The sequence below is a fragment of the Acanthaster planci genome, linkage group LG18 (genome assembly GCF_054643075.1).
Source record: "Acanthaster planci isolate LZ-2023a linkage group LG18, COTS_SCS, whole genome shotgun sequence".
Taxonomy (NCBI): domain Eukaryota; kingdom Metazoa; phylum Echinodermata; class Asteroidea; order Valvatida; family Acanthasteridae; genus Acanthaster; species Acanthaster planci.
Window position 1 is genome coordinate 12585145 of NC_141794.1, and position 14744 is coordinate 12599888.

The window sequence follows — 14744 nt, forward strand, 5'->3', positions numbered from 1 at the left end:
AAAGAAAAGGAAGAGGGGACGTAGCTTTAGCATTCAGCTTCGCTAGATTACATTTTATTTCCCTTGTAAACAGTTCTGGTGCAAAACAGTTACTTTGTCAAGATTTTATCATTTACATATTTGAATATTAACAGGAAACCAGTGTACAAAATATTCATGCTTACAGGAATTCATCAGCCACATTCGGATATTCTGTAGAGTATAACACATGGAGTAAAAGGTATATTTCTCTTTGGTGGAATGTATTACACCTGCTGTCTTACTCCAAGACAAGCTTCATGCTTTTAAACATTCGCGTATGGATATGCATAGTGACACAGAAAAAAGTCATTAATTTAAGCCTCTCTGAACCATTCCTCTTGAAATATGCTTTGCTGGCCCCTATACTGTTTGGTGACAAAAAACTCTTCAAACATAACTGCATAAATCACTCGGAAAGTTCGATGTGGGCACTTTTTTCACACTCTGTGTAAAAAAGTAATCAATGGAGTGATAAAGAGCTGTACGTCAATTTCATAAGAGACGACGACGACGAATAATGTACTTCTTTTTTGTAATATAGAAACTGTATCATAAATCGTAATGAATTAAATTTTAGCCTACAGTGCATGTACTGTAACAGCGATTAATTCCCATCGATCGATCGAGTGTTCAACCTCTCGTGATTCAGGCAGCTGTCAGTATACCATATGATGCAAGATATGTGGCAAAGGGGGACTCCCCTCTATTTTGTCTTCTTTTATGTTGGTGGAATCTTTGGAATTCCTCTCAGATTTCCAGGGGGTGCAGTAGGCACAATAGCCTCAGGGTATTCCACTTGTGCATCACATTAGGGGGGTCCCCTTTCCCACATATTAGGCTGGGTATCTACAAAGTCTTTTAGTCTTCCATTGCATGATAAACGGCTCATCCGGTGGTTGGCACGAGGTTTGTTTTCTATTCGTAAATGATATTTTCTACCCAGCTGGATTTTTCTTCCATATTCTGTGGCGGTCCAGTGCTTGTTTGTCCGTCTGAATCGTTAATTGTCGCTTCAGGCTCGACTGGAAACGATTCACATGCGTACAGCGAGTTTTCAACCCACCCACTCTCCTGGTCACGTGATAAAGACACAAAGCCTGCGTTGTGTGATTGGTTTTCAGGCGAGTCCTCTTTGACAGGGCTAGTGACGTCATCGGGAGTGGCGTACAGGTCGTCACAATCGGTCTTTCTTTTGATGACCTGACTGTAGATGGGTGGAGGTGACTGCTCCGGCATTGATTGGCTTACCACCTCCGGCAGTCCGTACGTATTGTTGATGAAATTTTCTCCAATGGTTGCCATGGCAACAGCTGGGTCCTTCTGTCTTGAATTTTTCCTGGAAAATCCACAAGATATCTTTGAGAGTTTTTTTTTAACTTGACTGAATGTATAATCAATTAGGTCACGTTAAGTGACAGAAAAACGGAACATCAGGAGATCTTCCAGATTTCGTATCTGAGGTTTCAGTGCTTCGGTTTGTAACAAATCGGTGTCATTTTTTCATAGAGAATTGGTTGGTTTGCTGGATATAATGACATCATAACATAATGATGCATAGATTAAGCACCAGTTGATTCGATGTCTTCATGTACCTTTTCTTCACGCAGAGCAAGATTGCTAACAGTCCCAGTGCCACAAGTACCGCACCGCCAACTGCTATTCCAATTATCATTTCTGTGGAGGACAAAGAGATTAGAGGACTGAGCTAAAGCATGAAACAACAGGAAAAGGGATATCGGGAAGAGAGATACAGACATGTGTTAAAGTCATCCCAAGTCAGTCACAAGCCTATCACAGCTCACGTTTCAGCGCGTCGTAGAATTTTTACTCGAGTCGAGTCGCGCCATTTGAAAGAAGTGACTCGATGCAAATTGTGGCACTTGGTCAAGAAGGAAGGAAGTTGAGTCACATTTATTTATGGACGTTTTTAAATTTCTCCCAGGTTTCATTGTACAAAGGGATTCAGTCTGGATTCAGTATTTATACCTTGATATTGTGACATGCGAGTAAGACTCCAGTTTTTAATGTTCGGTTCTATTTACGGATGAGACCCCTGCCTCCTACCTGTTTTCAACGCTCCAACGTTTGGGTTGTTCGTCCCGGGTGTCTTGCTGCTCGACCACGTCAAAGAGGGCGCTCCTGCCGCTGTCAGAGTCCCTCTCTCATCAACAACAGTACTTTGCGGAATCGTGGTGGTGGGCACATTTGTCGTAAACTCGGACGTTGTTGTTGGAACTGCCAAAAGTGGGATGCAAACATGACTGTAAAGCATTAGCCTCCGATTGCCTCAAATCTAATTGCGAGTTGTTGGTTAAATTGGGACGTATTTAAACTGCTCTTCAGTGTCTTTCTTTTAGCATGCATGAAGCAGTTTCTTAGACTGTCCATGTTTTATGGGCATTTACGTTTTACCTGCACGGTTACTGAGGATTTAAGATTGAATTTTGGTTCTCCCATTGGTAGAACTATTAATTAACTCTCCGAAGTATCTTGAGTTAGTGGTTGGTTTTCGTTGAAGGAACCTGGTACATACCTTGACAGGTCGGAACCGAGTCACTCCATGTGACGTTGTTGTAGCCCGTGTCTATGCATTCAATGGACGAGGCTCCATGAAGAGTGTATCCAACGTCACAGGAGAAATCCACACGAGTCCTGAAGAACTTGAAGTTGTTGAGATTGTAATCCAGTGAACGTGGGTTGTTGATGGTGTGGTCTCCGTTGGTCGGTGGTCCAATATCATTACTGCACACGCCTTGGGATACTACAGGGATCAATACGAAGTTGTCAAGACTTTTAATCTCAACAACAAGCGCAGTTCGTAAAGCCAGCCAACAAAATACTCAACAGCTTTTACTCGATTCAGCAAGATACCAGGCGAAATTTAGATGGTTGGTGCTAATTCGTACCCAGCATCCTAAAATGGTGCAAATTTGTACCCTAATTTGATGTGTGCACCATCTGCCTGGGTGTGCAATATCATACCGGGGTACACACATACTGGGGTGCCATTTCACACCCATAAGGGTGTTACATCAACGACAGGGTTGGAAATTTGAAGTGTCCTTTTTTTTAGACTGTTGTCTTACTTCTGTACACGGACAGCCTCCAACGGTCCCCGCAGATCTGGTCGCTGTTCCCAGGACACTTGTCTTGACAGTCAGATTCCGGCTGTCTCCCGTGTTTGTCATAGTTATCGTTATCCCCGCAGTAACATTCAGTTGTGTATTCGAGTCCAGCGTATTTGTGCTGCCTTGACCGACCCTCCAGACAGTATCTGAAGCACCACTCTACCGACTGTTCGTAATAGTCTTCTCCAAAACCGGCCGGGAGTGCACGATCATAATCATCTCCGAAACATCCCAAGTAGCCAGGAGCTGTTGGGCAAAGAGAGATGACATTTCAAAGGAACCTCATGCGTGTAAACGGCAATCTGACAGGTCTTTACGACGAGGATTCATTCGGTATTGCAATATCTACCCGTCCCTTCCTATGTCTACTCCCAACGAAAGCTTGGAAAGACTAGTAATAACCCACGATGCCTCTCGAGCCCAGCGTTTAGGAAGGAAATCTGATCCGGTTTTTTCTATCAGTGTACAAACCATAAGTCGAAAATGGGGTTTCTGACGGGTACAAGCAAAAACTATCTGTTCAAAATAGTTTTACCTGCCCCACGGAAAGGCCGGACTCGGACAGGTAGCTTAATGCGACCGCGGAGACTCCGAACCTTTACAGGGTAACCACACAGTTGTCAGCGACACTGCAAACTGCCAGGATTCTGACCCTGTTCGGGACAGGTTATATTTAAATTCAGACTTTATTTTACATGAGAACCTCGTGAAGGTGTTTTCAAAATCATAAAATCGGGGGTTGAAGCCCAGTTCCCTTTCCTTCGTCTCGTAGTTTAACTGTGTCTGATGTATCGCACCAGAGATAGACGGTAATTGGAACTGATGCACATTACTGCAAGGGGAAAATAGTCTGTTTCACTTCTAGCTAGCCCAATTCTTTGAAATATATACCCAGTTAATTGTTTGGGACTTTGAAATATTTGGTGTCATGTAAGTGGAGGCCTATTGGCGCTTGAACTTATATAAATACCGATGAAGACCCGAAAGAATATGTTTAAACTTCTTCTGTAATGTAAAAGAAGCATGAGTGATATTGGACGAAGACAAAAAACTCACCATTAGCCTGCTCAGAGAGAACAACCGCAAGTTGAAAGGTCATCCCCCATAGCAACCCGCGCAAAGGTTGTGCAAACATCACCCCTCTTTGTTTCGTCATGTCTTCAAAAATGTCTCCTGCATGTAATGATAATTATATCCCCCTTTTACACCAAACAAGATTCACCACCAAGAGTACTAGTGACCTCGATGGAACCATTATAGAGCTACAGTAGAACTCATTCCCAAACTGGTCCGGAAAAAAGGGTGACACGTACCACATAAAATCACATGACATATGGCTTGTGCATGTACTAGGCTGGATTGGAGTACATGTACATGTATTTCGTGCTGCAGAAAGGTGTATACATGTACATGTACTGTAACGGTGTACGTGTACATGTACATGTACACCGTTAACATAACCAGTGGGGATCACCGTTAGCGGTCGATCGGTGGGTCAGTTGCATGAAATTACAAACCGGACCCGGAAAATGATTGCGCTTTACCTTGACCGCAAAAGATCATGGGAGTCATGTAGCTGGAAGTTCACCTATCGCCCAGTTCGATGTTTCAAACAGGCAAGGTTATTCGAGAACGAAATACGAATGCAGTGTCGGCGCTGACATATGCAGGCCTCGTGCGCGACGTCGCATCGCTGTTCCCGCGCGACCTCGGTCGCGCTTTATTTTGTGCATACACTGTTCAAAGTTGAAGTTATTGGGTCATTGCCCCGCGTTTGCTTACCAGCTCGCCGCACATTTTTTTTTCTTTAGCCATGCAAATAACTTTCTTTCTGCGCAGCATCGTCTGCACCTACTAAATGGTATTGATTTCATGGACCAAATTCCGCGTTTAAGCTCAGAAAAGAATCAGATTTAATCTAGGCCTGAATGCTACGTCCCAATTTGTATAGATTACAAATATACAATAGATGATAGCACAAATAACGGCTACTTATCCGTCCTCTTTTTTTCAGAATGAGGAAAATAGTTTTAGAAGTCAAATGCTACTTTTTATTGGTACCAGCTTAGGTTATATTTGCTTCGGAATCCGAAATCATTTGATCTGAAAGTCTCCCAAATTTAAACGAAACGTAGACAACTCACACGTATGCGCGCTTTGAGCGCAAGCGCAAAGTTAAGTTGGTTCAAGTTGGATTTTCACCCAGTATAGTCCCACCAGTTCCACAGTTTTCCTGGTCATCCACGGGAGTGGTGGTAGATTGAAGTCGTTTTAAACGAAACACACCAAACTCACCTGAAGTGTCTTTGCCCAAATGTCTTCAAGTTTGCCCAAAGCTGAGCCTTTCGATTAAATGCGTAGGGCTGCCTCTGTGCGTGCACGTAGAACTTTCGTAATTATGCAATAAACTCCGGATATCATCATTGAAGGTTGGGTCACATTACCCGATCACGATGTACATGTAGGCCTACGTCCGCCTATGCGTACAAGTAATAGGCATTTCCTCGCGGTTGAAGAGTCAGTTGGAAAGCATTGTGAGATTAAGTTCTGTTCCCAGAAAATGCTATTGAACGCCTCTTATACAAATCACGTATGTTTCAGAAGGAAACTTTATTAACTGCGCATGTCCCGTTTTTAGGGTTATTTGAATGCGTATTGAGGGCCATGAGAATTCGTGCCAGGCAAATGAATGCTTCATTTAACGAAATTTAATTCTTATTTTCACTTTTTGGAAAAAAAATTCCTGCCCAAAATATTTTCATGGTAAGATAAGGCTTTTCCAAAAGTGTTTTGTGAAAATCAAATTGAGAAATAGTACAAGAGTGGTCAAAACAAGTGATTTTTGTGAAAACTTCTTTTCGTAATCGGCAGTTGGTTTACGTTTTGATGCGATTTTTGAAGGCTCGAAACAAAGAATTCGAAGTTTTCCTGAAGTTTTAAAAGTGGGCTGTGGTGGAGAAAGGTGTGAAGGTTTTAGATTTTCTGGCGGTTTTTCGATTTTTTTCTCTTCCCGACCAGACACGTTTGCATATCGACCTGACTCAGCACCGATTCCGTTCATCCCGCATAATCTTACGGCCTCGCGAGCGTAAGAATTCAGTGACTCGGGAACGAAAGACGAATACTAAGTAAGTTAACAAGTTTATTATTGAAGTTTAATGAAACCGAGGTCTATCTGTCATTACAAAATTGCCAGGGAAATGTTGAAATTCGCAGTATATCCCCAGTTTGACACGTACTATCCTCGTATAAAGGAAGCGTTTAGAATGCAGTTCTTTAATTTAATAAATGAAGTTCTGCCTTTTTATTTGCGAATCTCAGAATTCTTTTTCGAAAATAATTTGCCTATTCAATAATTAATCGAATACCTGAATATTGAATACTCGGCACAGCGCTCAGACACCGCTCTGAACCCGCTCTCAGAAGCGATCAACGCAGTGCACCTGAAAGTCATGAACCCGGATATAATTATGCTTGACAATCAAGATATCGAGAGTCCAATATGATACAAATCTAATCTCCTTAACAACATTGTCATTGACGAGTTTTGTTTGTTCTAAATCAACATCATGTAGTTTTTTTATTTTGATAGTTTTAATAAAAATCAGGTGGAATATTACCCCCGGTATGCTGCGGAGTCGCTGAATAGGAAAATCGGTCTCAGTATTACTCAACTCTGAACAGTGGCTCGGTAGCAAACTCACTCGAATCCATTTCTCTCAATCGAGACAATAGCCGTCGGTAAAACAAGGAAATTGTTCGCGATATTTCCTCTACGTAAATCGTAACTGGACTTAATTGTCGATGTGTTTACGTGGCACTCTGGACCAGCGTTCGATGCATGGGCCTACCATTCATGCCGCTCGCTTTATTGACTTGAAAGCAGGCATTATGACTTTCGGTTTCAATTTCATTAATTAAGTAATGCGTGGATGGAAACGGAAGGAATCATCAAGAAAACAATTGACAGACATACCTGCCTATATAGGCAAGTGCTCTCTACTAGAATATATGAAAAGGCAGGATGGCTAAGATCTCAATTATGGGGAAATACGTCGTCATACCATTTTGATTAGGAATGGACCGTAGGATCAACATTTCGATCAGGGATGGACCGTAGGATCGACATTTTGATTAGGAATGCACCGTAGGATCGACATTTTGATTAGGAATGGACCCGTAGGATCGACAATTGGATTAGGGGAGCTGAGGGGGATGTCTATAAAATTCTTAATTTTAGGTGAAATTGACGTGAAGAAAGAGATGATTCAAACTTCTCTTAACAGCTTAATAATGACTTCATTGGCATGAAATACGAAAATCAAACAAGTAAAAAAAGACTCCCTCTCCAAGGCCAAATTTCTCGTTGTTATGGTGTATATACATTGTACATATAGAACAATCTTATAATACCGACAAGATTGTACCATGTCTGTAGGTTTATGAATTCGTACGAAAGGTATCTTAATGCGTTTTTTGCATTTAACTTTACTACAGTATAGTAACTGAAAGGTTTTCAAATTTGGAATCATCTACATGTCTATTTATAAACACTTTTTTATACACGATATAGCGCTAGCAAGCTGCAACGTCATGAGTATAAAAGGAAGGTAAAGTACTGAAATTTCATGATATTCTTTGTACCTGTCTACTGCAGTAAATCAGTGCTTAAACATACTTTAGTGTTTTTCCACCACAGTGGAAAAGTATTGAAAGGGAAGTTTGCAACGCACAGGGAAAGAATGACTTCCTCCTGAATAAGTTTGAGTCGTGTGCTTTGGCCATTTTTGTCATAAGGTGTAAAATGCTAAGGAACAAATTTATTTTAAGACTATAGAGCTTGAATTATGTATTTTACTTTGAATCATTATTAACAACAGAACATACATGTAACAATATGTACATGGAGGATGTCAGCTGATCCGTTAATATTCACACCTAACAAGCTCATTTTTGTTCATCGCTCTGAACAAGGACAATATTGATATAAGTATAGTTTAGCCACAGACACATTATTTGCCTGACCCTTATCTCCCAGTGCGCCATAGAATGCATCAGATTGTCCTTGTTAACATTAACTTACTGGATGTGGTTCCCAAGATAATTTTTTTTTCAGTAATATGGATTTCTTTTGCTGTAATGATTTCTCGTTGTTTTCTTACAAGGAGTCAGACAATATCCCGCCATTAGGCACGGACGTGTATAATAAAATCTGGACTCGCAATGTCCTTGATCAGCTTATGGAGTCATTAAATCCACTAGCGGCCATTTTACAAAGCCGAACACAAAGATTGCCCGGCAATGCCCACCTTTGTTCTTCCTGACGTCAATAGAAGGGAGCCAACCGACGCATTTGTATTCGGCTCGGCAAAATGGCCGCTGGTTGGCTTATTTTTCATACGAAGGCGTTGCAAGTCCATGTTTCTTAGGGCACAGAACAAAAAGTATAACATCACGAATGAGATGTACACTAATTGAGAAGGAATCCGAGTTTTGTCGTAGTACGTGTTTTCATTAATCTCTCGTATGATTGCTAAACACCATAATTATATAGGGCTCGATCGCTTGGGATATCTCTTTCATTCGTAGATGGTATTTTCCACCCATCCGGGCTTCATATCTATTGTCAGTGGTGGCTGTGCGTTTGTTTGTCCGCCAGTATCATTAATTGGTCTTGTGTCGACAGGAAATGATTCACACTCGTACACTGTGTTCTCGACCCACCCATTTTCGTGATCGGGTGATGCACTCCCAACGTTGACGTCACGTGACGGTCTGGGAGGTTCCTCCTCTTTGCGTGTGCTGGTGACGACATCAGGAGTTGTGTACACGTCGTCATAATGGGACTTCTGTTGGATGACGGTACTGTAAACTGGTGCATTAGCCTGATTCGAAACAGACTGGCTGACTGTCTCCGGCAGTCCGTATGCATTGTTAGTGTAACGGTCTCCAGTCTTTGCCAATGTCACATGTGGCCTCTTCTTTCTTGTATATCTTCTGGAAAATTCAGAGAAGTATCTTCAAAAGGTTAACGCGTGTAGTGCCTTAAATTTCACCAATGCATATAGAAAGAATTCGTAAGGGTTTTTTCAAAACACGAGCATATAAGATCTGAATGATCTTGTTGATCATACCCTTGTATGTTCATTTTCTGTGGGAGGGGCTCCCTTTTTGTCACCATAGCCACTATGCACATTAGCAATTTATTATTAGTAAAGTGTCCATGTAGGCCATTTATCAAGCAGATATTCACAGATAAAGACCTGAAGTTAATAGAAATTAAATATCGTACGATTCTTTTGCAGGTACCTTTTTTTCCAAATAAAGATTGCTGACAGTACTAGTGCTATGACTACTCCGGCTCCGACTGCTATTCCTATTATTGTTGCTGTGGAGAGAAACACAACAATAGGACAGTGATTTGTAGTTTAATCAGGAAATGTGAGGTGAAAAAAAGCAAATGACCGGAAGAAGCCTTGTATTTAAATCAACTGCACGTGAAGTGTCTATGGCATAATTGTACAGGTTAGGCCTTGTATGGGTAAAATGTGATGTCCATCTGCACCATGCCTTTTAATACAGAGGCCGTCAAACTCATTTGTCAAACGATAGGAAGGAATCGATTACAAGTTTTTCAGGAGTCGGTTGGTCTTTGCAGTTATGGATATTGTCAATGTGAAAATGAATATTCATCTGTATTTCATGCAGTGGGTGAACAGCGTGCCTGAACCAGCGAAAAGCAAGTGTCTTGGAGGATATCGTTGCTAGGCGACAAAGCGCCCTCTTTTGTTTATACTCTCACTCCGTAACTTTGGCACGAGGTCGGGCGGCTTGTTTTTGTATGTTCACGAACAGCTCGATTTGTTTGTGGGTCGGCCGCTCGAACGCCGGGAACAAACAACCGGTTATTGCTGGTATTTCGTGGCATGCAACAAGGAACATGGCGGCGGCCGTGTGCGTTGAAACAGGACCATTCATTTGTTTGTAATGTAAAATATATGTAATGTTAATTTTGCAAAACTTCCCCTTGTCTGAGACTTTGGAAGAAATCTCTCTACTTTTTGCAACTGTTAAAACTAAAAGTCTCACGAGTTTTTCCGTGTGTTCCTGTAAAACTCTGACTATCAGAAGATGGCGTGTGATCCTTTTTCGAGAACAGTGCTCTTGAATCGTGTTCCCGCCGTTCCAGCGCGAGAAGAAGAAACCCGTGTCAAGAACAGGCTTCCCGAACTCGACCTTTAAGAATGGTTTTGTGATGAGGGTAAATGAAAGTACGGTACTCCCTTTAAAAAGTTTTGGACAAAACGATTTGTTCTATTTTTTTCTCCGTTTTTACGTTGTAAATGGATGCTCCCTCGTACCTGTTTTCAGCTTTCCTTTGTACGGCCCGGGCGTGTCTCTGTTGAAACGCGTCGAAGAGGGCGCAGTTGCTACTGTGCTGGTCCGGAAAGTAGTGCTTGGCACGGTTGCTGGTACTGCAAAGAAGTTTGTCGGCACATAAATAATTTCTGGTGTTGGATGTACCAGGATGTTTTGAGGGAGATTCCCTCAACAAAGCATGTGCTTATTCGATCTATCCTTACCGTCTGCATTTAACAAGTGATAAAGTGGCTTGGATCTCGTACATATACACAGCAGGTGTGGCAATCGAGACCACCACAAGAGCAGACATTAAAGACCATCTACAATACAAAAGTCAAAGGTTACAGGCTGAACAATGACAAAAGGATGCTTTCGTTGTAGTTCATCATTTCATTTCATTATGATTCTTATTTTTATGAAACTTCAATTCTAGTTGCTACGTGATCTTCACGCGAACACCCTCGATATAGTGGGTTAACAGAATTCAAAGTCTGTTTGTTCCACACGGATCTTGATCTCGATCAGTGATTCCACAGCTGGTTCGCATCAGGCAAGCTCTGGTGTCAGTGAACTATTGAAGGATCGCTGGTCACGATCGGAATACGTATGAACCGAGCAAACCAGTGGTTCGGGGAGATACCTTGACAGGTCGGTACCGAGTCACTCCACTTGACGTTTCTGTAGCCCGTGTCTATGCATTCAATGGACGAGGCTCCATGAAGAGTATATCCAACGTCACAGGAGAAATCCACACGAGTCCTGAAGAACTTGAAGTTGTTGAGATTGTAGGACAGTGAAGGTGGATTGGTGATGGTGTGGTTTCCGTTGGTCGGTGGTCCAATGTCATTACTGCACACGCCTTGGGATACTACAGGAGACAAGATGAAGCGTTCAAATTATTTAATCGAATTTAAAATATAAAACCTTGAAATTATTGAGACTGTAAAACAGTGAATGCTGGTTGGTGATCGTTCGGTTTCCGTTAACAGGTTGTCCAGAATCATCATTTCACACGTATTGAGTGACTGAGTTTGAGATGAAGTGGTTAAATGTTTTAAAGTGTAAACACAGTGTATTCCAAATTGGGAAACCTATTTTTGCCACTGGGTGGAAAAGATACCTGTAATTACCTCATTAATTTGGACAAAAATTCGCCTAGACAACTTCTCCCTGTTTTACAAAACTCAAACCAAAATCGATCAAGGAGGTCCTTGCCAGAACTGGCACTGTCCCAGTAAGAATTCCTGACGGTTGCCAACAGATGTGAAGGTGGACTGTCTCCTGCTAATAATGGACATAACCCCTGCATAATTCAATTAAACCAATCATCTCTAAGAACCGACTTGGTGGCTTGTTGGTGTCGAAAGTGACAATGTATTTCCATTTAAACCCAACGATCAACGACCTTAGTTAATACAGTGATGTTTATAAGCTTTTACATTAGGTTACAACAGATCAAACGCTCTTTTTGCTGCATATTTCTAGAATCCAGTCTGAGCCATCGCATACCTATTCATCAGTCGTCCATTTATTAATTACCCAACCGAAATCTAATGTTTAGGATACAATATCTATTGACACCTAAAAGCAGATCACGACAGAATGTATTCAGTCAGGTGAGTAGTTTTTCATCTTACTTCTGTAAATGGATATTCTCCAGTTGCCTCCACAAATCTGATCACTGTTTCCCGAGCACCTATATCGACACTCGGCGTCTGACTTGTTTCCGTGTTTGTCATAGTTCTCGTTACTCCCACAGAAACATTCACGTGTGTATTCGAGTCCAGCATATTTAAACTGCGTTGAACTAGATTCCAAGCAGTATCTGAAGCACCACTCGACAGATTGTTCGTTATAGTTTTGTGCAAAACCGCCTGGGAGTGCACGAACAGATGCATCTCCAAAACATCCCAAATAGCCTGGAGCTGTGAAAAAAAATGAACACTTTAGAAACCTTTTGAATATGTGTCTTCCCGGATGTCATCAAAACTGTTGATTGATTTTGGAATCGGCGTTATGCTAGCATCTCAAAAGGTCCAAAGAAAATTCTAATCCGTAATTTGTATTATAACGGTACCTCCAGTCTCGAACGAAGTGACAAAAAAAGTAAAGATGATCGGTGTCGCTTTCAAATTGTTCATCATAATCTCCTCAAAGTATCCATAAAAGCTGAATGGAGGAAAAAAACTCATTTTGTCCCACCGAAGGCTTGAGATATGACACAAGCAAACTTACCATTTCCCTGCTGAGAGGGAACAAACAAAAGTTGAAAGGTCATCTTCCATAGCAAGACGCGTAAAATTAGGGTGAACATTGCCCCTCTCTTCAATCTGTGACTGATTCAAACTTTCTCCTGAAATAAATCCAGTGGTACTGAATCAGGTTGAACAATAGGTGCATTGTAAAGAAACGATACACAAATTCCCAATGGAGAGCATACATGTGTTTGGCTGGGTCAGAGTACATCCAGCGCCTTCTACTCTACAATACAAAGATTTGACGAAGAGCTCGTTGCCGATAGGTCTCTAAAGATGAAAAGCCGAGCACATGAAATAACAAGCCACATTCGAAATTTTTCCGCTGGATTGCTGCTAATTGCTCCTACAGTATCGCCACAAGAGGTCACGTGTATAATTCCTTGAGTAGAATTGTATGGCCTTGAAGATTATTCTGATGTTAACCACACCCATTGGAGGGACCTGTCTATTTCCGCCGGCGCACACTCGATAACCATACAATCAAAAGCAGAAATTGGTCGCGAGTGCTCACCGCGCCCTACACCAATTGCACACATACCTGCACAGGTACAAAAGTGAATAAGTGTGAGGTGATAAAGATGAGAATTTCCGTTTTAAACTATCCTTTGTAGATTAAAATAGATTATAATATTAAAAAGCTATGTTTCATTGAATTTGTGAATGACAAACTTAGAAGCACGCATGTATACCGTTAACGCCGCAAATACTAAACATCAAATCAGCTCAGTTGCATATATTTTACTGACCTGGCAACTAACTCAAAAACAAAGCAGGAACTTAACTTAAACTTTACTTTAAATGCTTTCACATAATTTAGTTGGCCCCAAATTTGGTGCGTCGTGGAGTTTGTAATACCCCTGGGTCAATGTAAATGACTAGGAAGTTGACTTGGGCTTAAAGAAAGCTGGTCCACTTTTGCTATCTGCCACTTACTTATGTTGTGTCCTCACACAACTTCAATAAAATGTGAGTTTAACAGTGTGTTACTGTCTTTATACTTATTTGTACGTGTAGTTTTCATTGTCAATAGTTCGTGACATAAAAATTACCAGGCAGTGGTGTATCAATGGTAAGACACTAATCGGTGTATTTAGTTATCAAATATAGCACCAAAACCTTCAGGAAAACAACACCATGAAATAAAAGCGGGGATATCGGGAGCGCGATTACGGCGCTACTTTGTTCTCCCCAACACCACGTTAAATGAGGCCGAAGCCGCATTCCCTTTTGACTTTCCCCCCCCATACACACACATCATAAACGCCTTCAATTGTGGACTCCCTATTGTTCCTCTTTTGTTCACACTTTTTTTTCGGAAGACCTCCCCTATGTCTTGTACACGTTTTCCAACCGCGGACTCTTCGGCAACCGTGGACCCTATTGTCCCCTTTTATTATACATCCACGATTTGAATAGGTATACAAACTCATGCTCACACACCCCAGAAGCTGGATACACCGTTGCTACCAACACAGAAATAAGTTGTTCCAATTTTGAATATTTTTAAATGACGGGATTTTGATATTGGTTGGGACGGTGTCGCTTCAATAACATCGGGTATATAAGTAGAAACAATTAATGTCGAGCGTCTACTGAATATTCCCAGATGAGTCATTCTATAAAAGCAGTGCCCGACATGTAATTTTACGGTCCGTATTACATTTGACCTTGTGTATTTTATACGAGGAATATATCACTAGATTGATTTAAATTGCTTTTGTTTTGCAGGTCATCGGTTTAACTTAATTGCTCTTTGGAAATTACAGAATATGTTGAAATTCTTAACTTCACAAAATAATTCACCAGATGTAACAGGGACAGGAAATGACCCCACATTTTGTGAACGATCCAGCTTGCATGGAAAATTTAAGTAGCTTGTGCATTTACACTTACCTTGCTCTCTGTCCTGTCCAGTAAAAATGAAGATGCCTCTGTGCAGATACGCTTGCAAATGCCCCATTTACATGCGCACCTA

At 41.4% G+C, this 14744-nt stretch overlaps 2 protein-coding genes and 1 long non-coding RNA gene across 6 annotated transcripts in view; 1 reads left to right on the forward strand and 2 right to left on the reverse strand.

Moving 5' to 3' along the window:
* Positions 1–14744, forward strand: part of LOC147796245 (uncharacterized) — a 40639-nt gene that overhangs the window by 12557 nt on the left and 13338 nt on the right. Inside the window, exon 1 of one of the 2 annotated variants that reach the window (XR_015428250.1) lies at positions 5804–6277. The exons of the other annotated variant lie outside the window; for it this stretch is intronic. This is a non-coding gene — a long non-coding RNA (uncharacterized LOC147796245). Of the gene's footprint in view, positions 1–5803; positions 6278–14744 lie in introns of those variants that run through there. 2 annotated transcript variants of the gene reach the window in all.
* Positions 26–4832, reverse strand: LOC110978759 (uncharacterized). Its single transcript, XM_022234015.2, has 7 exons — positions 4694–4832; positions 4206–4322; positions 3108–3395; positions 2555–2782; positions 2086–2256; positions 1614–1695; positions 26–1357 (listed from the first exon to the last, which is right to left on the reverse strand). The coding sequence occupies exons 1-7, from the start codon at positions 4719–4721 to the stop codon at positions 937–939; spliced, it is 1335 nt and encodes a 444-aa protein (XP_022089707.2). The 5' UTR covers positions 4722–4832; the 3' UTR covers positions 26–936.
* Positions 8729–14744, reverse strand: LOC110978761 (uncharacterized). 3 transcript variants are annotated; one of them, XM_087148470.1, is made up of 6 exons: positions 12747–12872; positions 12149–12436; positions 11152–11379; positions 10511–10624; positions 9459–9537; positions 8729–9146 (listed from the first exon to the last, which is right to left on the reverse strand). In XM_087148470.1, the coding sequence occupies exons 1-6, from the start codon at positions 12823–12825 to the stop codon at positions 8729–8731; spliced, it is 1206 nt and encodes a 401-aa protein (XP_087004596.1). In that variant the 5' UTR covers positions 12826–12872. The 3 variants fall into 3 exon arrangements, with proteins under 3 accessions (XP_087004596.1, XP_087004598.1, XP_087004597.1); XM_087148472.1 differs by lacking the exons at positions 12149–12436; positions 12747–12872 and adding an exon at positions 14663–14744; XM_087148471.1 differs by lacking the exon at positions 12149–12436 and having other exon boundaries at positions 12747–12866.

Coding starts and splice junctions, on each gene's coding strand:
- LOC110978759 (XM_022234015.2), bottom strand. CDS start 4,721: ATGACTCCCATGATCTTTTGCGGTCAAG. Junction 4,323..4,693: donor CATGATCTTTTGCGGTCAAG/GTAAAGCGCAAT, acceptor CATTACATGCAG/GAGACATTTTTGAAGACATG. Junction 2,257..2,554: donor CTCGGTTCCGACCTGTCAAG/GTATGTACCAGG, acceptor CACTTTTGGCAG/TTCCAACAACAACGTCCGAG.
- LOC110978761 (XM_087148470.1), bottom strand. CDS start 12,825: ATGTTCACCCTAATTTTACGCGTCTTGCTATGGAAGATGACCTTTCAA. Junction 10,625..11,151: donor CTCGGTACCGACCTGTCAAG/GTATCTCCCCGA, acceptor ACTTCTTTGCAG/TACCAGCAACCGTGCCAAGC. Junction 9,538..10,510: donor CAAAGGAAAGCTGAAAACAG/GTACGAGGGAGC, acceptor TTCTCTCCACAG/CAACAATAATAGGAATAGCA.